This window comes from Enoplosus armatus, chromosome 16 (assembly GCF_043641665.1).
Source record: "Enoplosus armatus isolate fEnoArm2 chromosome 16, fEnoArm2.hap1, whole genome shotgun sequence".
NCBI classification, from domain to species: Eukaryota; Metazoa; Chordata; class Actinopteri; order Centrarchiformes; family Enoplosidae; genus Enoplosus; species Enoplosus armatus.
Genome location: NC_092195.1, coordinates 10,602,289 through 10,628,440, shown reverse-complemented (window position 1 = coordinate 10,628,440; position 26,152 = coordinate 10,602,289). Strand labels below are relative to the sequence as shown.

Here is a 26,152-nt window from a genome sequence, read left to right as displayed (position 1 = left end):
ACATGTTAATTAGTGAGCTTTAGAGGTGCTGGTAGATGGATTTTGTTACCTTTGGACAGTGCAAGGCTAGCTGTTTTCCCCTGTTTCCAGTCTTTATGCTAAGCTAAGCTAACAGGCTGCTGGCTGTAGCTTCATATTTACCATATAGACATGAAAATTATGTCAGTGTTCTCATCTAACTCTTGGCAAGAGAGAGAGAGAGTAAGTGTATTTCCCAAAATGTCAAACCTTCCTTTAACAAGGTATGTTCAAAGTTCAAAAACAGAGTAATGGTGGTTATATGGGTGAAACCTACCGCATCTGCAGGCTCTTGATGCGGCCCAGCATATCCAGGTGTCCAGCAGAGTACTGCTCTATGACGTCCTTCACGTCATATGGACGCAGCGTCTCCTTAAACTTCCTCTTGGCCACAAGGAACTTTAAGATCCTACACAAACACACCGGACTCACTGTTACCATTCCTCTGAGCATCTTTAAAGAGCCTCACACCGTACATCCACATATATGGACGTACAGTAAACCTTTGGAAAAATGCAGGGGCAGGACAGCGATCAAGCGATGCGGGAGACCCTGAGAATAAGAAGATTAATTACAGTCAGAGTGACCTTATCATTCACAAACAGCCCCATAAAGAGAGCAGAGTCACCTCCCTACTAAACCATGCGGATATATTGTGATGATGACAACATCTCACAGAGACATTTGCTTATCAGTACTTGCTGTTTCAGCAATTAGCACAAATCCACACATAGTAATACACACACACACACACACACACACACACACACACACACACCTCTATCAGAGCTTCCCCCTGTTTCTGCTCTTTTGTCAGTATGACAGCCATGTTGGTGCCACTGGTGGAGCACAGCTGCTCCCACTCCCCAGTGCACACAGCTCATCACCACCACCCACATCCCAGTGTGGGGGAATCACGCCGAGGAATGTTGACCCAGCACTACTGCACCCGGTGAACACATCACTGACAACATCCTCTGCCAGAGTCGGTCGGGTTGGACGTCATGTTGGAGGGAGGGGAGGATGTGCAAGAGATAATGGGAAGGGAGCGGAGGAAAGTTTAAGAATGTATGTAAGCGTGTGTGTGTGTGTGTGTGTGTGTGTGTGTGTGTGTGTGCACGTGTGCGCGCCTGGCTTTCTGTGTTGGGTGGGTCATTCAATTCCCTTCTTATCACTTACGCGATAGGCAGCTCAGAGATGCTGGCTCCGCAGAAGGTCCGGAAACACCAAATGTAAGCGAGACAAAATATACACACTCAAGCTGTCATCTCACCCCGTGATGGATTGCGCTACAAGTCAAGCTGGGAGAGATGAAGGAGTGAGCGAGAGAGAGGGGGAGAGCAAGGAAGGAGGTTTTTTTTTTTTGTTCGGTTTTTTTACGAGGGAATCCTATCTCACACAACCAGACGACTAAGTCCACTATAATACTCCCATTTGCCTTCACAGGACGAAGAAAAGAAATCACATCAAAGGTCTGGGAAGCAGAAGATCAGAAACACTCAGCTGTTTTACACAACCATACACACATGCACAAAAACGGCACAAATGCATACACCTACACACACTCATGGTCAGAAGTATGTACACACTAGCACAACCACACACACGTGGGCTAAGCAGGAGCAAGTGAAATCTGAACTTGAGAGAGGGGTCACTTTCTGAAATAACCACGGTAACCTTTGTGGAGGTCTGCAGCGCTTGCATTTACAGCAGCCACGTATGGCACACAGTTTTGTGTGGTGACCGGTGCCGCAACAAAGAAGAAGAGAAGGTGTGAGGGAAGGTGAAGAGGAGGAGGAGAGGTGGTCTACAGCTGGTGCCGTCAGCGCACTCTTCCCCCTCATGCAGCACTCTGTTTCTTGATGACTCCTGTGTTTGGGGTATTTTTTCTTTTTTTTTGCAGGCGGCCTTTTTCTTATTTTGCAGGTAGATGCAGATTTTTTTGCCAGGGTGGGTCTCAGGTGTGGGTAAAAGAAAAGGTTGGGGAAACGGGGGCGGGGGCTTTTGATTTGGATCCTCCAAGGGTTTCTTGGAAATGCTGACTCTCTTTCTCTGTCGATGAAATGGCTTTCATAATACATGGTCAGGTTTGAGCATGGCCCCCACTCCCCCCAGAAATCTTCCAACTACGGTGCAACAGTCACTGGCAGTGGTACAGTACAGCTGGCACGGCTCACTGAAAGATATTATACCTTCCTAATGTTAGGAAGTTGAGACGTAAAAACACAGCGATGATTGGAGGGACAGGAAGTGTCATCTGTGCCCCAAAATGCTTGCATAGCTAGTCCAAACGTTTTTTGCAATTCAGCAAAGGTGGATCCCTGATAGTCTCCAATGGCAAGGTTTTATCTGTGACTTAAAGATGACTGTTATGCTGACACGAATCCTAGGTGGGCCAATCAGGGTGAGCCACTGCAGGGGCAAGTCTGATTCTTCGCCAGATTAGACTACCTACTTAACAAAATCCAACGCACAAACTACAGTATGAGTATTCAATCATTCTTACAGAGAAATATACTGCGTAAACATTATACAAGCTGAGACGCTACAAAAACTGATGACTAAAGATGAAATGGTTATAAATAGTAAGCATGTCCGAACTATTTATTTAATAAAGTAGGAGCTTCGTCCAAGACTGCAAACACGCAGAAATTTTGTGTTTTGTGCAGTATTGGATATGAGGAGAGTCACAGCAGAGAGAGTTCAGAAAGATATCAGGCTTTGTTTTCACATCTTCCTCCTCTCTTCTTCTTCTTCTTCTCTTGTTCCCACTACCTTTCCCTCCGTACATGAACAGAACACTGTATTTATTCAGGCAGCCAGGCACTGATAAACCACATGTATCTCTCTAAAGTGAAGTCTCAGCACTAAGGCCTTCTGCAAAACTCCGACATCAATCACGAACCTCGCTAAGACGCTGCATGCATATCTGTGTGTGTGTATTAACAAGGTGGAGCACCTGCTGTTTACACACCTGCACTATCTATAGGAACACCCTCTCTTCTATTGTCTGCAGGAGAGCAGCTGAGGCCAGAGCTATCTGCTGAGTCAAGTGCAAACCCGAGGAGACATCATAGAATACCATAATATCAGTGGCTTAACGATATCAAACAATAATATATCATGCTGCATCCCAAGACTGGAAAATATCTACCTGCTGTATATCAACAAAGATGAAACCTTTAAGTTGAAGTGTTAACACAGCACCATGTTCCGACAGCCGAGCGCACTTACCTGGATCCCGGATCTGCCTCCCTCCGACGTGAAACTTGGAGCCACTTTTAAGGAAGTAAAGGAGCTCCTGCACAGCTGTCAAGACACGCAAGACGCAAGGATCTCGTCTCCACGCAGAGACAAAACATCCAATGACCCAGCCGCTGCCAAAGACTACGTTAAAAGACAACTTCTTCCAGATCAGACTCGTACGGCTGACAGATAAGTACTCTCTGTAACTTACCAAAAGTTATTCATTATACGGACGTAATATGGAATATCAAGGGGCTTGGGTTGTAAAACAGTTCAAAACCCAACTGAAGTACATGTGTAAACTGCTTTCTCTTTTGTTAGAAATAATATAGGTTTTAATTTAGGTAATTTATAGAGATGGACAGCATTTGGTTTATTTTTTTTCACACTACAAATGATAAATAGGATAGAAGGCCTAAACAATCTTCTTAGCAAAAAGACCACATATAAGATGGTACACAATAGATTAGGGTTACTTTTAATTCAGGCTTTTTTCCTCTCCTTTCTTCTTTTGCCTGTTCATACTCATATATGTGAATGCTTATTTATAAAGCTCTTGTATTTTCTACTTTCAATTGCTGTTTCCCTTCTACAGTTATGTTACAACTGTTCGAGCTGACGTTGTATGAGGTATAAACCTTTAAACCGGATATTATACATCTACAAGAAACACACCTGCAACTGCAAAGACAAACTGGATAAACCAAAAATATAATTCTAAATTTAAAGCGAGAACCAGAGGAGAAGCAATACTCTCATTCATTTCCTCTAATATTATCTATGATAGTTATGGCCACTACGTTATCATAAATGGCAAACTTTACAACATGCCTGTTATAGCCAACCTTTAAGCCTCAAACTGGGATCATTTTTTTCAAACTCATAGTGACATTACCAGATCTTGACACTCACCATCTCATACTGGGATTTTAATTGTGTCCTGAATCAAAGTCACAGATCTAAGGCTAAACAAAACAGCTCACCCTCCAAATCAGTTATTAAATAATTTCTCTAAACCTACAATGTATTAGACCCTTGGTGAACAATTAACCCTACTTCAATTCATATTCTAGGACCAACTACTTTCTACTAGAGAAGGCACTCATCAGTGTCTTCCTGTAAATATCATGCCGATGTTATATATCCGACCATTCTGTTCAAATGGGTATTGTTTTCCCAGGCAGCCATCTTCCTCAACGATCGTGGAGATTTGACCCTTTAATGTTGTCTGTTGAAGACTTCCTTGCTTATCTTACAAGACAAATAGAATAGATTTTTTTTACAAGTTAATGATACCCCAGACGCCACTAAATCCACAGTCTGAGAGTCCCTTAGGGTCAAATTACGCATACAAAAACATAGAATTTACTGAGAGACTTGTGAAATCACACCATCCCAACTCGAATTCGAAACTCTCTTTATCAAGGAAACTTTTGTTCAGAACGAGACGACACATTTACTAACATGGGGAGAGGGCTGGTAAACGTCTCTCGCACCAACTAAAATCATCATCATCAAAATGATTTGGCTTTACCTAATTTTTTACACTATTACTGGACAGCAAACATTGCTAAATTGTGGATTTGGCTATCCACATCTCGTGATGGTGAAGGTCCTGTCTGGTCCGCCTATGGAACATCAAACTTAAACCAAACCTACAAGAACTACAGCAAATAACAAATAAATAAATGGGCAACAGTGGTGACGTCTAAGGGAATAATACAGGAGGATGTAAAAATACATATTCATTTGAAATAATGTGAGCAAACAGTGCATAACTGACTAAAACATTTATGGACTGTTTCGACCGCCCAGTTAAATTTCATCATCCCTAGTGTTGCCCATAGCACGCCCTTTAAAGATTGTTTTGTGCATTTTGTCTTTATATGGTAGTGAGAGTGTAGATACAGACAGGAAACGCAAGACGACATGCAACAACACACCGTTTATTTCCAGGGACATACTCACTTCGTTCAAGCGCTTCACAGACGGTGTCACGCTAGCATGAGAAATGCTGTGAGGGAACAGCGCTGACATCAGGGACCAGAAAGAGAGCCGATATAATCCGCTCTCATCAAACCTCTCTGGAGACCAGCCTGGCCCCAACGCCAGATGTTTGCTAGCAATTGTAGTTTTTTCTGCCACCATAAGTGAAAAACTCTACGCAGTTACTTTATGAGTGTGTGTGGGGTTGGGGGGTTGTGCACATATGTGTCTGCATTCAAGATATTGTTGGCAACACTAAGGTTTATTTTTGCATTTTACACATCAAGATCAATTAGTAATTATTATTATCGTGGTATAGATTTGCCAACAGAGCATTTCTTCTCACACACTGTCCAGGGATTTTGAGTGCAACTGGTTTACATGTGCAGTGTTTTTTGCTTTCTCCATGGGTGTAAGCTGAAGAGGGCCGTGTCCATTCACTCAAAGTGTCACAGAGTGTGTAAGGACATCCACCACTGACATACTACAGTAACATTACATCAAAGCTTATAGTTGTTGAATTACAGGAAGAGACGACAGCAATCAATATCAATATCAGCAGTGCTTTTGATCAATTGTTATTACAATTGTCCTTGTCTAAACTGAACAATATCGTTTGTCTCTGTACAGTGATCCTGCATCTGTGCGGTATGTGTGTGTCCAGGCCACCCTATCACGCCACCTTACACATGAGCGGCCTGAACGAGCTGGGCTTCCTGAGCGACAAGGTCACAGGGGGAGAGCTAACACTGCCTGCAGGAGGGCTCAGTTACCTCTCCTAAGAGGACATTTCTACTCTGTCAGCTGAATCTGCACACGCCAGCGCCTTAATGGAGGAGCAGCATGTTCACCCATTAATGCAGGCTGTAAATACCATGAGAGGGGCCCATGGTCTGAACACACATGCATAGGGTGTTCACCTGACCAAAGTGATCTTATTCTATCAGTGACCAGAGGACCCTGGAAACACAAGCCTTTACTGCCCAAAAAGTCCTTGGCTTCTTTTTGGTAGCGGATCATAATTTAAAAAAACTGCTTTTTACTGGGTGGGACCATTACAGGGTTGAAGAAGGACCACAGCATGTGTCCAGCTTTTCTACAATAAAAATGATTTCCACTGCAGGTATAACTAATATACTGTTGATGGCAGCACTCACCTGACAGCCCGTATAAGTGTCTTCACTGCTGGGATTACCTCCTCCATGGCCACGTCACAATATGGTTTGTCTTCCACGCTGTCCTCTCCGACCCCCTCCACTGAGCCAAGACAGAGGGAGAGACATTGTTGTGCAGAAATTACCCTTGTGAGCGAGAATGAGCAACATTTGGATATATGCGTGTTGCCTACCATCAGCAGGTGGACGTGGTTTGAGACGAAGGGAGGTGCGGAAGCGTGTGCGGTCGTTAAAGCTCCAGCTCTTCTGGACCTTTCCCGGGCTGGTGGCCTCGGGGACGTTCTCCTGGCTGGGAGAGCGGCGGACACTGGAGCCCGGGGGCAGCGGTGACGCCTTGTTCCGAATGGTTTGGGAGGATCGGGAATTGTTCATCCTGATCCGATCCCTGAAGCCCATTTTACTGCTGACAGTGAAGATATAATAGTCAAACATCTGTAGGCACAGTAGTCTTTTCGGATCATGACAGGCACTGGGTTTTTCTCAATCATCACAATGTCCATGCCTTTGACCTTAATGGAAAACTAAGCTGTGTTATCCCGGAAGTTTAGGGAGGCAGCAGAGGTGCAGTCTTGTTAGAAAAGAGTTTGTTAGTAAACCAAAATATGGCCTCTGACTTTTATCACAATCATCACAGAGACTTGTCAACAAACAGACAACACAGGGACACAAACGGACATTTACATTTTGTCTCAGCGAAGGACAGACTAGCTGACTTATCAAGGAGGCAGTTTGACCAAAGGGACCCACTCAATATTGCTAAAAACTGATTCTGCCCTGAGGATTTGCTTATTTAATGTGCCTGTCATAGCACCTGATTCAGCAAAATCAGACTGAAACCTGATTCAAGACTTGCAGTAGTGCTGGGACGGCGGAAAAATGTTCCGCCTACCATCAGAATAAAGACACGCTTCCTTAATCCCTTCAACGGAGTGAATAAGCATCAAAACGTATCGGCTTCAAAGCGCAGGCGTACAAAAGGTGTCTCATTAAGTACTCTATACCACTCACCACAACCCAAGGCAGGCCGGTATGTGAGGTCATCTATTTACAGGAGGAAAGCTATTTGGCGGCCATTCTCTCCAACAGACTGACTCCTAGCACTGCTGTTATAGCATGCTCTCGAGACCGCTCCTTCTCCAAAGCCACTTACATGTTATACACTGTCACGGATCCATAAGGCAATGCAAACATCATGCACCACAGAGCAATTCCAAGCCCAGTCGTTCACTCCCACATTTTTTTTTTTCCGATGATATACTCTTTGTTGTGCGTGTGTTACAGCTGGCCATTTAAATTAAAATTTAAATAGTTAAGGGATGTTAGTGGACACAGCATTTCATACAAGGAAACTGAAATGCTTCAGGTAGTGGAGGAAATGGGGAAGATAGAGTGAAAGGCCTTCACATGCAGTCGGTAAACGAAGTAAATGATTTGGATGCATTCAGGACCGTAAACTTCACTGAATCTTTCCAAAACATTGGAAGAATATCGCATGCAAACAGAAACATTTTAGCACTTAAAAACCTTTTAAAAATACAGCACAAACACACTGATTTTCCACAAAGGTTATATGACTAATCTGAAATAGGAAAGCATGCTGAATCATTGAAGCCTTTTCTCCAAGAAGACACTATAAATGAGCCAAACAACTGAATTGAAAACATAAAGCAAGTCAAGAGCAGGGCAATTCTTTTGACTTCAGCTCCAATTTGGGAAAAGTTGTCACTTATTTTTGAGTGAATATTTTATCTCCTCATTTCATCGGAGAAGTTTGATGAAGCATTCGATGTTAGCTAAAAAGAAACATGTATTGTTGTCACATTGTCGTAAACCGTCAAGGACTACTGTTGTGTTTTGAACGCATGGTTTAAGCCAAACCAAACAAAATCAGCCTTAGTCTCTCCAGCTGGAGAAACATCCTTTCAGGAAAGAGGAGCACAGCATTTCTTCACAGTAAAGGATTCACTCAAGCATTTGTGGACCAGAGCATAGTGCCTGGTCAAAGTGTTTCATTGGTAAGTGCAGTATATGTTTGGAAATAAGACAAATATCATGGCATCTGCTAATGTTTAATTTTAATTCGGCTAATTATTCTTTCTGAAACTCACAAACTGTGAATGGTTTGATTTTTTAAAAATAACAAAACATTTAGCAAGCTGCTGCGCCAGTGCACAAATTGTTGAGTGTTTCAGGCAAGGTGAGCAGGATGTGCGCGTTAAAGGAGGAGTCAGAGTGGTATTATTGATTTGGTGACGTTTTAGCGTGCCCCGTGCACAGGCTTGTTGCCGTGAATACCTCTGCTTGCGGCCAGCGTGAATCCGGAAGAGACCCCGTTTTTTAGAAAGGAGCTGACTGAGGAGACACACAAGGCAAAGGGAGAGAAGGTGAGGGGAAGAGAGGAGTGGCAGAGGGGGGGTGAAGGAGGACGAGAAGTTTTGGGACACAACCTGGGTACATGGTGAACCCGTGAGGCTAAAACGTAGCAAAGGAAAAACCAGGGAGAAGGGGTGAGGCAGAGGGGTGAGGTGTGACATCTCAATAGTCCAAATAGCCCTTTCCTTTCCTGATCTTGTTGCCTCACCTAAAGCGGGAGAATATACTTGGTATAGAGGCAGTTTTGGATTATGGAGACACACTCAGTGAGACGTGAGGAGGTGGGTTTGAAGGATCATGCAAAGGTAGTAGGTAATCACCTGAGTATATTCATCAAGACAGCCAATTAAACATCCTGGTGTGACAGCAGCTCCTCAAATCGAAGACATTTCTACCAGCAAAACTTGTATTATTCAGTACTTCATTCACTAGTGTGCTTCTCTCATCTAGTGCATGCATACATCCATTAGTCCCTTCATGGCCCTGGCTTTTGTTTAAGGTTTATTCTAAAGAAGAAGTTATGAATCTAATGCAGCAAATCCGCTCTAACTGGGAATACCCTTTAACCAACAAGCACAGCTCTTGACTTGAAGAACAAACCTGCATGGGACTTCTGCCTTCCTGAGAACAGATGAAGGATGGAGGATGGGAGGCATGGAAAAGATACGATGGAAATAAAGGGAAAGAAAGAGGAAGACAGGAAGAGGCAACCAGTGAGTGAACAGCGGGAGGCGGTGGAGATGGCAAGAGTATGAGCTAAGCAGACAAAGATGCAGAGAAGCAGGTGGGCCTGCAACACAGTGGTCTCAGATCAGCATTAGTGAAACATTGTTAGATACACAACACATCCATGCAGAAAGCTCCAGAAGCTGTCAGCCTTGATTTTCTTTGTACACCTATTGAAGGTATTGTTCAATAAGTCCCTGTTGTTACTGTGTTGATTGTGTTTGGGTGTCTGTGTGTGAGCATGAGTGTAGGTAGACTTTCATCCACCTGTCCTGGATGTGGTGTGAGACTGTGAGAGCTGGCGGGGTGCGTACCTGTCCCCCGACAGGTAGGGGGCGCTGTAGGGCCGCAGCCCAGACAGCAGCGTGTGGTAGGAGTTGTGGAGAACCTTCTTGGTGTTACGCTGTCGCTGGAGGTGACTGAACAGTAGCGTCAGTTCTCTGACACCCCACGTGCACAAATGAAAACAAACAAAAAAAAACACATGACAAATGAACAAAAAAAACAACAAAATATGAAGAACTCACAAAAAGGCCAAACCAATGGTCCAAAACGCTCAAAAGAAGAGGGATACTTGAGAGAAATAAGATATGTGAAAATTTGAATTGAAGATATTGCAAAGTGAAAGTTTTGATGTTGTTTATATTTGTGTTTCTCTTGCTCCCCTCCTTTTAAGCAAATACAAATTAGTCAAATTAATACATAAATGCAAAATATAATAAACCACTGCGTAGAACAAAAGAGATGAAAATGTAACTGAATAGTGGCGGCAGAAGCATTTAAAGCTGGGCCCAAATTTAATGTAAAATAATGATTTAAAAATGAGAGGAAACAGCATTCCTTTTGACTTAAACCACCACTGCACAAATTTAACTAAAAGGGTTCATGATGGACAAAAAGTAGCATCCACGATATGTGCTGTGTTTTCTCATAATAATATGAATGTATGAGTAGGGACAAAACAAAGTGTCACTAAATGTTGTTCATAGTTCACTGTTTTGTGATGCAACTCTCAAATCTCTGTCTGCATTCATTACAACACTTCAAACAAAGACAACCACAGATTTCTGACTCAGAGCTGAACATGTAGACTGATGGGAGTTCCTACCTGAACGAAGGCAACATGCTGTCATAGAAGTACCATGTAGCTGTTAAATAGGAGTGTTTGGCATCTGTTGAGTAGAGACGCCATGCAGCCTAAAGACAGACAAGTGAAAGTTAACCAGACTCTCCGCTTGAGTGTGAATTCATTAAACACCACATTAAAACAGCCTAAACGCCTCTCACTGTGGCCGTCACCTGTATCAGGTTGGCAGCAGGCATCCTTCTCTTCTCAAAGTGCTTCTGCCGGTGCTGCTCTTGAACCTTCAAGGCAAAGCCTGATCCCAGAATACCCTGAGGGTCAGAGTTCAAACCAAATTCAGGAGGGCAACTCTGACTGGGGCTGAGAAAAGCCACTACATATAGTAAATGTATAAATATATAGATGTGAATACATAGGAGACTTACGGCAGGCAGGGCAAAGAAGGAGACTCCCAGAAGAGCGAAGCCAGCAGCTAGGAGCCGTCCTTGCCAGGTCCGAGGGGTCTTATCACCGTAGCCAATAGTGGTTAGAGTTATCTGGGTGGGTGACAAAATATAGATGATCTCACACACACACACTATGACAGGTCTAACAAAATGTAAACTGTATCAGGCGGACACGCTGCACTGAGACACAAGACACAAGACGTGTATTTACTTCCAAACAAGCAATTTGTGTGTGTTCTACATCTTAAAACCTAGCAGAGTTATTCACTCCACAAAATATTCTGCATGAAACTACAACGGACTCCTACCTGTCATTTGTGTCTATTTCGTCACGTTTTGGGAGCATCCAGGGGTCGTTTTTTTTAATCATATTACTATAAATGAGTGTTAGCTGTTCTTGTGAATATTGTCTATAATCCTAATTTACGTCTACAGTCGAGTCCCGGCCGGGGGATCTTTGTTGCATGTCATATCCCTCTCTCTCTCTTTCTCTCCTCAGTTTTCCTGTCTGTCTCTCTACTTCTACTAACAATACAGGGAAAAAAATGCAGAAATAACTAAAAACAATCTTAAAATCCTAAAATTACTGCTAATATCTGTATGTGACCACTGTGGATGCATATTCTGTTGAATTTATATGTAGTAAATCTGGAAAGCTTAACAACAAGAACTGAACAACACTCTCTTCTGTTGACGCCTGGCAATCCCTTTGAATGGACAAAGGGATCATCATAAACTTTGTATCTCAAAATTGAAAGACAAATAAAGTTGTCAAGGACTATAATATACTTGTGATCTACAATATCATAGTTTGGTTGAACTATGCCCGCAGGATGTTTTTAATGCCTGTTGCCATCTTGTTTCTTATTCTGTTTCTCTGAAGACAGAAGTAAAATATTATTCCTTCAGCCACAGAGATCCTGTGAGTGTATTGTGTAGTACTCACAGTGCCCCACCAGAGGGAGTCTGCATAGGTGTTGAAGTCTGAGTTGATGTCTTTCTCAGCCAGGTAAACGAGGAAGGAGGCAAAGATCAGGACCAGGAAACCTATGTACCAGGCTGTAATCAACTCCTGAGAGAGAGACAGAGAGGAGGTATCAATCACACCTGTCAGCAGCAGCAGCAGCATCTTTACCATCATAATCCCTGCTGTCATTACCGTATCACTATCATCATTATTGGCTAAATTCCCATCATCATCACATTTGGCTTCCTCTTTGACTTGGCTGCACAATGCTGCTCAGACAGCTGATGCATCAATTTATCATCATCATCACTATTAAACAAACGTCTCACTGTGTTGTGCAGCCGGCCGGTGGGTGTCAGGTGTTTGGGTCAGCACAAAAACGAACAACTAATTGCCAAAAATGAGCAGCTAAAGGGGAGTTTTGTGTTTGAGGGCAGTGAATGTAATTAAGTAACAGCTGGTCATCAGTAGACTCACCACATATTCCTCAAACCTGAGAGTTATTAAGATACTTATTCCATTAGTAACCATCATCACCAGCCTTTTAATAACTCTGTCCAGCCCTACCTCCCTCCTGCTCGATAATAATCCATAATGCTGTATGTGGCTACCATGCATTAATATTCTTTTAATTTTCAAAGTCTGCACAGCTAACCAATGTCTATAAATCATTCTCAAATATGAAGCAGAGAAACTGTGTTTCTGTAGTACAGAATGTGTAAAAAAAAAAAGGGGACTATATTTAGCGTTCCCACCTTGCTGTGAGCATAAACCACTGAGCCCAGTAGTTTCCACGTGCCTCCCCTTCGGTCCATACGAACCATACGCAGGATCTGCAGGAAGCGCATGCTGCGCAGGGCGGACGTGGCGAAGATGTTGCCCTGCGTCCCAGCTGCTATCACCGCCAATGATGCCACAAATACGATGAAGTCTATGGGGAAGACGTTCGGGAAGGAAACACAGAGATAAGAAGCGAAGACAAGTCATCATGAGGTGATAAGATTTCATAATTTTCTCATGAACACACACACGACTATGACGTAGGACATTGACGTGGGTTTGTGTACTGTTCACTCACACACACACTAACCTATGACACAGAAAGGCTTCCTGGCAAATCTTAGCCGCCCCTGCCATCCACGGTATCTGCAGCAACAGCCGGCCGCCCAGATCCTGATGAAGTACTCCAACCCAAACACCACGATCATCACAAACTCCTACAAACCACAAACACAAACACACACACACACACACGTGAGCATAGTGTTTAACAGATCACCCAAAAAATGTATTCCCCACCTACCAAAGAATCTTTTTTGTACGTATATTTTTTCCATAAAATCATGCGTATCAGTTGTTTAGCATGTGTACCAATTTCTCAAAAGAAACAAACAAAACAGCGTGGCGTCTGTGTAAATCCAGACAATGTTGACTAGAAGAGAGGTCGGTACGCTATGTGAGATCTCAGAGTCATATTCAGAGTCACACGATAAGTGAAACAGTCGCGACAAAAAATACGCAAGTCAATTTTCCAATCTTCACGATAGCACATGAACACACCGCCGCACACTGTCAACAAACCCAATATAGCTGATGTGTATATTCCACATGTCCTATGCTCTATTTAATAATCGTTTGTCATAACAACTTTTGAATTGACCTGGCTGGTAAAATAAAGGCTGAAATGTTATAAAGCACTAACTTTAAGTTGAAGTTATTAACTTTTTATTTTACAAAAGATTGAATCAAAAGTTTAAACATTATAAAAGTTGCCACATAACAGTCAGAGCCTATTAACACGCCACTCTGTCAGTCTTCTCTCTATCTTGTTGTCTTTCTTGCTTTCAGGTTTTTACTGAACGGGCAGTTTAAGGTGCACTGAACCAATCTGTCATTAGAGCCAATGTTCGTGTAAGTAAAGTCCACTAATGGCTGATTGCCCACTAATGGCCGGGTGATTGATCGACAGAGTGAAGAGAGGGAATGTGAGCATCAAGAGTCAGCCATTAAATAACACGTAAAGATGAGCAAGGTGGGATGAGAGAGGGGTGGAGAGAGGACGAGTCAGGTTCAGAAGGAGAAAGCGAGTGTCCATTACCTTTCAATAAAGCTGCTAGAGCACAGAGGAAGAGGGGAGATTATGGGATAGCTATTAGGATTAGTGGATAGTGTCTGTGATTTCCTGCGCTGTCAACAACACCTGAATCCTCCCACCTGCTTACACGGCTGTCTGTGCCTCCATTGGCAAAACAAATCAACACGCACACAAGCACATACAGATACACTGCAGTAAGTGAGATGTATAAGAGGACTGCGTACGAAAAAGGATGCTGAAGTAGTCGTGTGTGTGTGTGTACGAGAGGGGAGGGGTCCTACCAGGATGAAGAGGCCTTGGTTGGCGAACTTCTGGTGTTCGGGGATGGTGGAGAACACAGACAACACCAAGCAGCTGAACACCAGCAGAAAACTGAAACACATGACCACACACAGGTCAGTAAACACATTTCAACACACACACACACACACATCAGAAATAAGAGCAATCTTTACGTAAGAGTTTCATTAATCCCTTCAGAGAAAAAACAAATGGACTAAATAAAACTCATTAAAACACGCTTTGTTCACTCTCTGAGTGATTAACCAACAGAGAAAAACAAATCAGCAAATAAGCAGGAAAAGATTTGTTGATCCATAACATGATACAAGCACAGCATGCCAAGTCATGTACGGTCAGTGGCACAAGAATCACAATGTAACCAAGTTTAGTTTTTTAATTAATGTACAGTTTAAAAGAAATAACAGTACTAACATACAGTAGTTATTATTTTCAACACACTCAACCTGAACATTTACTGTATTTGGTTTCATGACAGCTACATATGAGTGCTGAAGCAAAACAAAAACCCTGAATACCAATAGACTGGGTGACAGGCAGCATCTATAGATGTACTGTAGTAATTTACTCTTGTCAGCGAAAGTTTTAAGCAACATGTAAAAGTGTACTGTATCATAGCATGGGACCCTGCAGCTCTGCTGGGACAAAGAAATTCTGTCCTGCAGAAGTAATGGCCACTTCAGTTTGAGAACTACTCCAGAATAAAACACAACGTAAATTCTGGTAAATTGTGTCTTATGTTCGAGGTGCTCTCGTGTTAATATACACACTCGGTCTCTTCCACAGCACTGGAGAAATGAGAAGTCTCAACTAGACGATCTCCATCATTAACTCGGGTTCGAGACGAGACAGAGACAAGCACAATGATAATGCTCCTGTTCAGGAACACACAGTCCAACACCTCTCTAAACTGCCAAAAATATTGTCACGTACATTTCTCATTCATAGTGCAATTCTCACAGACAGCTATTACATTCATGATGTGAATTCCTCTTCTAGAAGAAGAAGAAAGAAGAAACATGATCAACTCTGTTTAGAAACAGGTTACAAACTCTCCGTCAAATAGAAAGTATTCCTTCCTGTTCAAAAAATGTCCCTCACTAAGGACGATGTATTAACTACAACTTCAAAGTAAAAACAGTTATGTTTTAAATGGTGTGCTGCTGAGAAGAAAAATGTTGGCACTTATGTGGCAACCGCCACACTGTGTCCCACTTAACCAGTGGAAAAAGTTATTGTTAGCTGTTGTTTCAGTGGAACTGTCGACAGCAAGATTAAAATGAACTGCAGTTCGACCAGACAGCAGAGAGGTGGGATTTGATTTCAGATTATGTTTGGAGATAATGTCCATGTTGTATTTTATTTATCTGTCAATCAACTGTATTGTTTTATGTTATCTTTTATCATTTGATCTTTTTTTATGGTTTTTGGTGGGAAGTGGGAAGGAGCGGAAAAGTTTACTGAGGGCAGGCTGGACAATAATACTGTAAACATCACAGGTTAGGTTCAGTAACTTTATTGTTATCAAGAAACAATATAAAGCCAGAACACCAGCAATGAAGTATACATGAAGTAAACATCATAACACAACACAATAAAGCTTTAAAATGTACTATACTGCATATTCTGTTTATTTCCTATAATTAATAATGCGGCAGCTAGAAGATTAAGTTCTGTATTTCCTTAATTTTGTATCATGGCATGACCTCATACTTGTGACTAAAAACAAAAAGGACTTCATTAAGGTTTCAATAAGTCACATTTATGAAATGATGATGACATTCGTTTGTAGTTTTGTCAAAATCTACGATCATCACGCCTGAAAGACCCCTGAAAATATACTGTGTACTGTGGTGTTGGCCCCCAAAACGTTTGCTGGATTCAATCATCAAACTCCTTTACTGCAACCACAACCAAAGCACCTTAACATATACTGTATCTGTGACCTGAGAATTATTGTGCAACATGGTGCTGAGAGAGAGACAGAAGTGAGAACACACAGCAGCGCTGCCTGCCCTCTGAGCCATGTGAACAGCGAACAGTGAGGCAGGATTAGCCAGGTGGCAGCTGCTGGTCCAGCTGGTCTAGATGTCAGAGCCCAAAGTTAAAGAACACATGTTGGACACCAAACCAGTTCTCATGGTCTCACACAATGGTGCCCTTTCTCTTCAATTAGTAATGCGATCAACAAGTCTCTCACCGAGCTAGTGTGTGTGAAATGAAATGCATTTTAAGCGATCACATTAAAAAGCTGCTTAAAAAAATGGGTGCAAGTCAGACAACAAAGCAGTGGTGGAAATACTGGACTGTATATTATGTATAGAATATTAATTATTGGTGAAAGGTGAATTTTCCCGGGAATAAATCTAAAAGGAACACAAAAAAAGAAGAGAAACTTGCAACTCTTCATTCAGCAGACCTATTTCCTCTAAGATTCAAAACCTCGGGGTCTAATCGGTTGAGACAAAGAGTCAGGAGGATCGGTATGTTAGTCTTGCATCAGCCTTATATCAGAAATGATAGAGGCCGGGCCAATCATCGTTTATCTAATATGGGGCGGGTTTAAGAGACACTGAGGCATTTTCATAAACAACCAAGATGGCTGCAGCTGATGTGGAACGTTCTGTATTCGCTGAAGTTAATGGATAAACAATTGATATACAGTAGTTGGCTAGAAGTAATGGATAATGAGAATGTAATTGTGCATCACTGAGCGAGTACACTAGTTAGCTAAAAGTAATGGATAAACAGTTGAAATAGTTAGATTCTGCTACTTCAAGTGGCAGTAATAATTTGACCAAATCCAACATAAACATTGACATTTATTGTAACAATATCCACCTTTTGTAGTTTTACTTAACATCCACTTTAAAACCCACTGAAATGAACCCTTTTGAAACTTGATGGGTGGTGCTGATGAGGGGGTACTTGAGCTCATCTGATGGCAAAAAAGGTTGAGAACCACTCTTGTAGAGGATTATGTAACTGATCATAACTACAGGACGTATTGCAAATATCTGATGAGAATCGTCTCTTTTCTCCATCCTACACTGTGTACCAAAACACGGGGAGTCAGTGAATGAGCAACTTCAACAATTGTTTTTGTTTCTGTCTGCGAGGACGCAGTTTCCAGATGGTGAGACACTACAAATACAAAGTAGATCTTACAACGGACACCAAACATGAATAAACAGACACCCCCAAATTATTACTGTATATTTCTCAGCCCAGTGGTGCATGCACGGAGGAGAGTTTGTGCTTCAGCCACGGCGGAGTTAGTTTAACGCACCCAGATGACTCGATGCAAACAATGCATTTTGGTCGTTCATCAACTGAGTAATGTGCTGACTAAACTGTCTGTCTTTTTCTCCTCAATTAACTCAAAGCACTGTGTGTATTTCCATAAGGAGGAGATTAGGTGGGGCAGCGTCTCAGGTGGTTTCTTTCATTGACTTGTGCTTTATGACAGGAAACAAGTCACAGCACAGATAGCCGGATCGACAGCTTGGCTTTTCCAAAATGCCAATGCAACATTCCCGTAAAAATAAGTTATGAAAGCAAGTTTTACCTGAATATAATACTATCCCTTACATACAGTAACTCCAAAACACTGCAATGACTTACTGCCAAAACGGATCACCATATCTGTTTATGCAGCCAGTTTGCGTAATCAATGTAGAATTCTGCTGGGTGTCGTGTAACAAACCCCTCGAACCTCATCTCATTCAGACCACAAGCCACAGGCAGACCTCAAATCACAATATCTGCCAAACTCACATATGGTTGGCACACCATCTACGTTGAAGTCCTCCAAACAAGGAGATGTCAGCGTCCTGTGCTCTTTAAAAAACAAGTGACACTGAGAGTATACCAAAGATGACTGATGATGATTAATATGGTATTTCTTCAACTTCAGGCTGAATCAGGCTGGTGATACTATATTTTTATTATTGTTTTTATCATTATTGTCCAATCTCTCAACACTCCCTCGCCTATCTGTGGCTCTCAGCCCATTGGTTGCTGCAAATCTTTAGAAATGTTTTTATTGGCCATGCTATGCAATGTGGCTTTACTACTGAAAGGACATCCATGAAATTCATGAGTGATGTTAGATTTGCGAGCTTGAGCATGCTGACATGAGTATTTAGCTTAAAACACTGCTGTGCCTCACAGAGCAGTTAGCATGGCTGTATGCTCTTAGTCTTTTGTTAACAGTTTTTGGACAACAATGGAGGTCTACAGCACAGAGGAATAAGCTGTATCAGGCTTTGGCCATGCAGACAATAGATTCAGTAGAATCAGTTCATTGTTGGTGTTGTTAGTTCATAGGATTAGAAGAATAATGAAGGATGCATCTCAAGACTTTATGGCCACTAACTGCTAATACTATCTGAAATCTTTTAAAAATCCTATGCGCTAACATTAATTCCTGTTTTAAGCGGTCACCAATAGTGACTTCTACCTCATTTATGAATAGAAATTCACAAATGTTGTCCTTTGATCACCTCGTCTTAAGTGTTTAGCTACAGTTCCTCATCCTGGATGGAATTAAGTGACCTGGGAACGCCAGCCAAGACGACGCCTCTGCTCGTATCTGCCTTGTTTTCCCCAATGAATAAATAAATATATAAATAAACAAATACATTAATATATAAATACATAAACACATTAAACAGATGAGGAGACTTTTAGGCCATCCCTGATGCATGTGGAGAGGGAGTCACAGTTCTGCTGAGGGCACACTTTCTCCATTACCACCATTCATCCCTCCTTTCAGGGAAATGTCAATTAAAAGCAAAGCATCAGTCGAAATCCACCAAATCAGCAGGGTTGGTCTCATGGGGACAAAAATCTGCTCAGCCCTGAGTGCTTTACTGACGTTCCTCAACAAAATATCTTCATATTGAAAGACATCTGGAGAGGAGAGAAAGTAAATATCAGAATAAATATTGCTCTCATGGCCAAAACAATAAAATAAATAACTGAATATCTGTTCAAAGGTACAGATCACAATGTCTCCACTCGGCTTATTCAGCACAGGATAGTGTCTCATCCGCTACAACTAGCCAGGACATGTGACCCAACCAGGGGTGAAGCGAGGACAAAGTGAAGTGAATTATAAATGGGCATGTTAATGTATAGGTGCACCACATGTCATGTAGCAGATCAAAAAGGCCGTCATGAAACAATGAATCTAATAATTAATGAAAGTCAGCTGCTCAGGAGGTTTGCTGTAAGCCTGTCTGCATTAGTAATTGCTCCAGAACTTTTAAAAAGAATAATGCATGCTCTGCTATTTACACACAGAATATCTGACTTTTCTCCAAAAGCCGGCTGAGTGTAATTTGTCTCGTGGACACTGTGGAGAATCAAGAAAATTGCAAGAACAAGGAGACAAAGAGAGAAGGAACAAGAGTCCACATAACTCTTTGCATGTTCTATATCTATACAATTGTTATTCATTCACATCCCAGGTACAGTATCTCTCTCCTGAAACTCTAACCGATCACTGTTACACACCACAAGGCTCTGTATGTATAAAGTGCACACAATTTGGCTCACGGCCTGTAAAGCTCCAGAGGGCCATTGGGCTGCTGGTGGGGCAGACAACAAATAAATGTACAGCAGCGTACAGGGCAACCAGATTGCTTTTAATGGAAGCTTTTACTGCTGTTTTTCCTGTAAGCATACACGAGTGAAAAAGGGAGATCTCACATTACTTTGACTTTGTGAAAATATTTTAGTGAGATAAATAGGTATTACCAGTGCTAATAAACATATAGGACTTTGTGTGTTGCTGTATTACACAGTGTGTGTGTTTCTGAAGCACTTTCCGCTACATGACAGTCAGCGTGACGGGCAAAGAGAGAAGCTGGACTGTGGGAGAATGCACTTTTGATTCAATCACGACTGGATGATAAAGCAGCTATCAGTTACACACAACAGAGGAGGCGGAGGGAGAGGAGAGGGAAGATGAAGAAGACTGAGAGGGAAGATGCAGAGAAACGGGTGAAACTGAGGTGGAAAGATGTGAAGACAGATGGTTCACCATTCAAAGAGAAAGAAAGAGCGGCCTGGAACGATGCCATGAAAAGAGAAACGGGGAAAAAAGAGCAGCTGAGGGATGAAGTTGGACATAAAGTGAAAGTGGGCCCTGGGGTCATGTCGCTATACCTGTACCTGTACATGTACGTGTAAGTGCGGCGCCAGCCCTGATCGATGAGGCTCTGACGAAGGCTTTCAGGAATTGACCCACAATCTGTGCACACGCTCAGATGCACAAACACGCAAACAGTCCAATTATCGAACACACACTTGCAGTGACACCTTCCACAAGGACATACACAGGTAAACATATAGACTTGCTTGAACAAACATACCAAAAACTCCTAAATTAGAACATGAGATTCATTTATAGCAGAGGCTGACAGACATGTATATGAACCTATGTCAAATGTCACCTTGGAAATGTAGCACTTCACACCTTTACTGTGTTTACAAAAGCGCAACACACACACACAACTCCCTACGTAATGCTAACAGAAGCTAAGCACTAGCAAACAAGCAATAAAGAGAGAGGAACTATTGAGCCCTGTCCAGAGAGGACTAAAGGGAGGAAAGAGGTGAGTTAGCGGAGAGTGAGACGGAGTGTCGTGAGCAGAGAAAGGGAAGGGAGGGAGAGGAGAAAGGTGGAAACAGTAGAAAGATATTAATAGCATTTCTCTCTCCTTAAATAGCGACTGCAGGCAAAATGTGCGCAGGTAGGCTGCAGAGCACAGCTCAGAACAGGCCAGTCTCCGAGCCCGTTAGTTACCCCCTCCTACTCCTCCTTCTTCTTCTGGGACAGCAAACTTTTCAAGGCAGGCACAAAAAACCTACCCGCAAACAAATAAGAGATGAAAAGTGCTTTTTCACGAGGAAAGGAGCTGACTGAGCGATTCTGAGGCCCTAGAACTGGCGTAAGCCCCAGGAAGAGAGAAAGGGAAGGGGGAGAGAAAACCTGACATGAGAGTGTTGTGTAAAAACGAGAGGAATGTGTTTTGTTTTCCTCTGAATGCCACAACCTTCAGGAATATTACGTGTCTAGATCAATTATTTACGTAACGGAGAGAAACAGCGTTGTGTAGTGAGTGTTGGTCACACTGCTCACAAAGGTGCAACCTTGGCAGTTTGCATCACGAGCGACGGTACCGGACACTTACGCACAGATAATTTGCTTTATTACATATGCAGACTCTTCACACGCAAAAGTGCCACACACTCTCCATTGCAGACACACACCTACTGTTCAGCCAGACACACACACATTCACCAAAGAGCCACCGACTGCCATGCTGTTCCATTGTCTGTCAAACAGAGTCCAATTAGACTGATACATTTTCCTTGCTGGAGAATGTCACTCCCAGTCACAGCAGCCATGAAAGCATCTGCCATCAACACACACACACACACACACACGCACACACAGCGCCTGCACTCTCCTCAGCCAATGTTACATCACATCATAATTGAGTCCTTTGTTCCCTGCTTTTGATTCATTGAAAATATTCCTTTAGTTGCATAAAACGTACAGAAAACAGAAGGCTTCTTCCTTTCACTGAACGTTTGTTCCTGGCTCTCACAGAAATGACCTGACCCTGTGATACTGATGTAGCACACACAACGGATTAAGTGGTGCAAAATTAAGTTCCTGCCGTCTTCTAACCAGGTGTGAGGATTTCAGTGATTTATCAGCGCATTCAACCAATACAAAGAAACATTTCACTGACTCTTTTCCAGAGAATGAGGTTTAATTATGCAAAAAATCCATGAATTCCAAGTGACATTTCCAATAACAATATTTTAATGGTTTCTTTTGGATCTAGTTGATTCCAGCAAGTGTTGTTCCAAGGCATTATTCCAAATGCAGTCATTTTGGAATAATTAGACCACAAGCAACATAAAATACAAACTCTCTTTGTAATGTACTCTCTTGGTTACACTGTATGAAATATCCAATTTAACAAGCAATGCCTTAGCCAGGAGTTTTGACAACAGACCTCTTAACATCACATCCCCTATTCACCTATAACATATCATATATGTAAACAATAGTATAAAATATGCATTTCAATGTATTTTGATGACAAACATAATCATGTGGGACAGCTGTTCCCAACCCACAAGCTTGACTAAAGAAAAGATCAGAAAGTTCGTCTGTCATTTTCTGCAACTGCTTATCAGAATCATCTTTCTGAAGTTGGAATCGTGGAGGCTGCGGTCGACAACCTTTGTAACCTCGTACCCATTTAACACAGCAAGAGGCCAGGTAAGCAGAGGTGAGAGGCAGGGTCTGAAATTCTCTAAATCTCTCCTTTTTCATTCTTCACACAATCACATCTCTGATTTTTTTTATATGTACAGCGGAGTGTGACACCAGGAATGCATTTCAGGAGAGACTGTCCGAAAGAGCACGACCTCATCCCCATTTGTAGGTTGTAGTTCATTTCATGCATACTGAACCCTTAACCAGCATTGTTTTGCCTGGTTGCTCAATACAATGACCAACTAGGACTTAGATCATATACATTTTGGTAGAAATCTAATACAATGTAGAGCAGCTGATATATCGACTGATCTGCTTATTGCAGATATATCAATATTGGTGTATATGTTGGCCGATAAGTAACAAGAAATTTGCAGTACAGAAATACCAAAGTGGGTTTGAGATAATTTACACAGTGTCACCTTGTTTGTGCACCAGAGAGCAGTGACAAGCTGAAAATGTCCCTCTCAGTGTGTATCTTGGTCACAGAAACATTTGTTTATTTTTAAGTGTTGATGTTTTTTAAAAATGACTGACGGACGATATATATCGTTATCGGATATCAGATATTGGATATCAGATATTGGATATCAGACATTGGAACTAAATATTGATATCAGTATCTGCCTCAAAAATACAGCGTGGGTCAGGCTGTCCTGTAGAGTCCACCTGACAGTATGAGGACGTGACCTTGGTGTCCTCAGTGGCTCTGTCAGCAGTTTCACTTCTTCAAACATCATCAGTCCACAAGTGTCATGAAAATGTTGATCTACACGTGAGAAATGATCTTTCACTTGTTTTGAGAGAAAAGGAGAGAGGCTCAGCTCAACACAACAGGAATTGTTAATATGTATTTGCAGGGTAGAGGAACATAATCTGTGATTGTGTGCACAATAATAACATCTGCACGATGATTGCTTTGGCCTATTATTGCAGGTGTTGCTGCTACTGTGTCTCCTCTGTATACTTACTATCATATCTGCTTCATGAGTAATATAAAGCCCTCTTCTCATCATCAGTTTTGACTCATTAAACAAATTGATTTATGCATCATAATTAAGCAGCAATTTATTGTTTCTTGACACAAATACCCTCTAATTGTGTATCTGCACAGATACATTAAATTCTCATACAAACCATCCTGTGAGTTTGATTGATTTCTTTCTTACTGCCCCCCTTACTGCTTACACACATAGGGTGCAATAAATGTACATTATAGATTGACGTTGCATATTCATTATAAGGAGGAGTGTACTTGACGCTGGTGGTTTCCTGTGCCTCAGTGACATGACTCGGCGCAAATATGTGGTACGGATGGTTAGAGACTGAAGAAATATGTCCAGAGTGGGAACATATCTAACCAGTAAATGGAGCGAAATGGAAGCATAACCACAGAGGGAAGATAAATTCACAATGTGAGGAAGGTTTCGTGTGTGTGTGTGTGTGTGTGTGTGTGTGTGTGTGTGTGAGTGTGTGTCAGTATTGGCTAATGAGAACTGGATTAATAGTAATTACACACAATTTCTTGGTGAATGGTGGTGCTTTGACCTGGTGGGAATATCAGATGGTTGCAGTTAATGACATCAGGACAATTCAGTGTGAAATTGTCCACATAAATTATAGAAAATGTATGTGATTACGGAAAAAGAGGCTGGGAAAATGAAACTGTGTGATTTATATGCACAATATTGACATCAGTGGTCCACTAAGCTGGAAGAAATGGTGACCATCGTAAAGACCTGATTGAGCTTATAATCAGGCGTAAGCACCGACCTATGCGCACACACACGCACACACACACACACACACACACACACACACACACACACACACAATCTCCCACTACAGCCCAACACACACTTATCATGGGGATGTGCTCCGTTGTTTCTGATGCTTTTTTTATTTCTCTTTGCTACTTATGGACTTGCTGTCAGTGAACTGTAACCAGGAACCAGTGTGAAGGCAAAGTGCTGAGAGAGCTCTGACATTTAGCTGTGGTATTGTTAGCACCAGCTAGTCAATTAGCACAGAGCCTACAAATCCTTTAGTAGGTGCACCAGCGCGCTTGTATAACGTTGACATTTCGCCATTGAACCAGTGAGTGAGCTCAACCTTCACACAAGCCTGGATCAGCAGGGCTGGAGGTTGGAGACGGGTCTTTGTTGATAACAAATGGGAGGCTGAGAGAAGTCTTGGCACTTCTAAATATGTTTTTCTATCTTTATCAAAGTATTTTGCACTGAAAAACTTCAACCAGAAGACATACCAGTAGAAGTCAGAACCTCACCATGTGACTTGTCAGAGGTTTGTTGGAAGTGAAACCGCCCCATAACCCAAAACACCCTACACCCCGTTACCCCCGTTACTCCTTGACCAGGGCTACGACTGAATTTCAGGCCGATCATCATTACGCTGTGACAGGTCTAACCTTGTTGCCATGGCAGCGGGGATCTCCAGTGATGGATTACAGAGGGTCAGGGGCGTCACTTGAGGATTGAGAAACAACAAAAAGAAAGCGGTGACTGTAACATTTGAACTCTGGCTAATGGGATTGGCCCAGCAGTTTGAAGCGAGGGGTGTGAGAAAATGAGCCGGGGTCACACACAACCCCGGTGGTCAGCGGATCTCGAGGAGGTGCTGACAGGATTTACAGAGGACACAATGGTTGCAGTAATGTTAAGGTCACCGTTACTAATACCAAGGGTTGAGGGCATTTAAAGCACTGTGTGAAAATGATCTATGATGGGAATAATATAGACCCATTCTCAATTACTCCAATAAAAGCAGCTGCTGCAACAGCTGCTCTGCAGATTTACAGATAAATATTTAACCTAAAATAAACAATGAATCCAATTAAATGCACTAATATGTTAATTGTATTTCCTTCAAAATTCAAAATTAAATTACCTTATATCAACAAAACAAAAAAGCAGACATTTTAATGGGCCATGTGAGCCTGCTATTGATGACAGTGACCACCACAGCGATCCGCACGCAGCCAAAACCTGTCCCTTGAGCCGTTCGCAGAGTATGTTGAGTCTGATTCTAGTTTTGTTGGTCGTCTCAGACTGTGTTGACGAGAAACAGCATTTATTTGAGCCCTTTTCACCACGTCAGATCTTTCCATGGCTTGCTCTGATGATCACTATTTTCCGGTCCCAGACCAGCAGGTCACCGTGATGCCCCAAAAAGTGTTCATGTGTTAAATGAATATCTGTAGATATATCAGCCAGGCACTCAACATCTATTGACATGGACTTTCTCAGTGATCCGTGCCTTCCCCGCAAACATTACCTATTAATAACTTAACAGTCTGACTCTTCCCATTGTGCCCACTGGAAAAATACAGAATTTTAATAGCTTGTGGGGACCAACAGTAATATACACAGATGAATAGGCACACAAAGGCTAAATGAGCACTAAAACTCTTG

The 26,152-nt window shown here is 42.2% G+C and overlaps 1 protein-coding gene across 3 annotated transcripts in view; it reads right to left on the bottom strand.

Moving 5' to 3' along the window:
• Nucleotides 1–26,152, bottom strand: part of LOC139298693 (potassium voltage-gated channel subfamily KQT member 4-like) — a 41,200-nt gene that overhangs the window by 974 nt on the left and 14,074 nt on the right. Inside the window, exons 2-14 of one of the 3 annotated variants that reach the window (XM_070921404.1) lie at nt 14,398–14,488; nt 13,112–13,238; nt 12,777–12,952; nt 12,001–12,126; nt 11,034–11,144; nt 10,824–10,919; nt 10,633–10,721; nt 9,839–9,964; nt 9,399–9,419; nt 8,721–8,777; nt 6,599–6,828; nt 6,408–6,507; nt 296–427 (exon numbers count right to left, since the gene is read on the bottom strand). In XM_070921404.1, coding sequence (XP_070777505.1) covers nt 296–427; nt 6,408–6,507; nt 6,599–6,828; nt 8,721–8,777; nt 9,399–9,419; nt 9,839–9,964; nt 10,633–10,721; nt 10,824–10,919; nt 11,034–11,144; nt 12,001–12,126; nt 12,777–12,952; nt 13,112–13,238; nt 14,398–14,488 — 1,482 coding nt within the window. The remainder of the gene's footprint in view (nt 1–295; nt 428–6,407; nt 6,508–6,598; nt 6,829–8,720; nt 8,778–9,398; nt 9,420–9,838; nt 9,965–10,632; nt 10,722–10,823; nt 10,920–11,033; nt 11,145–12,000; nt 12,127–12,776; nt 12,953–13,111; nt 13,239–14,397; nt 14,489–26,152) is intronic. The other 2 variants (XM_070921405.1, XM_070921406.1) reach the window with 2 other exon arrangements.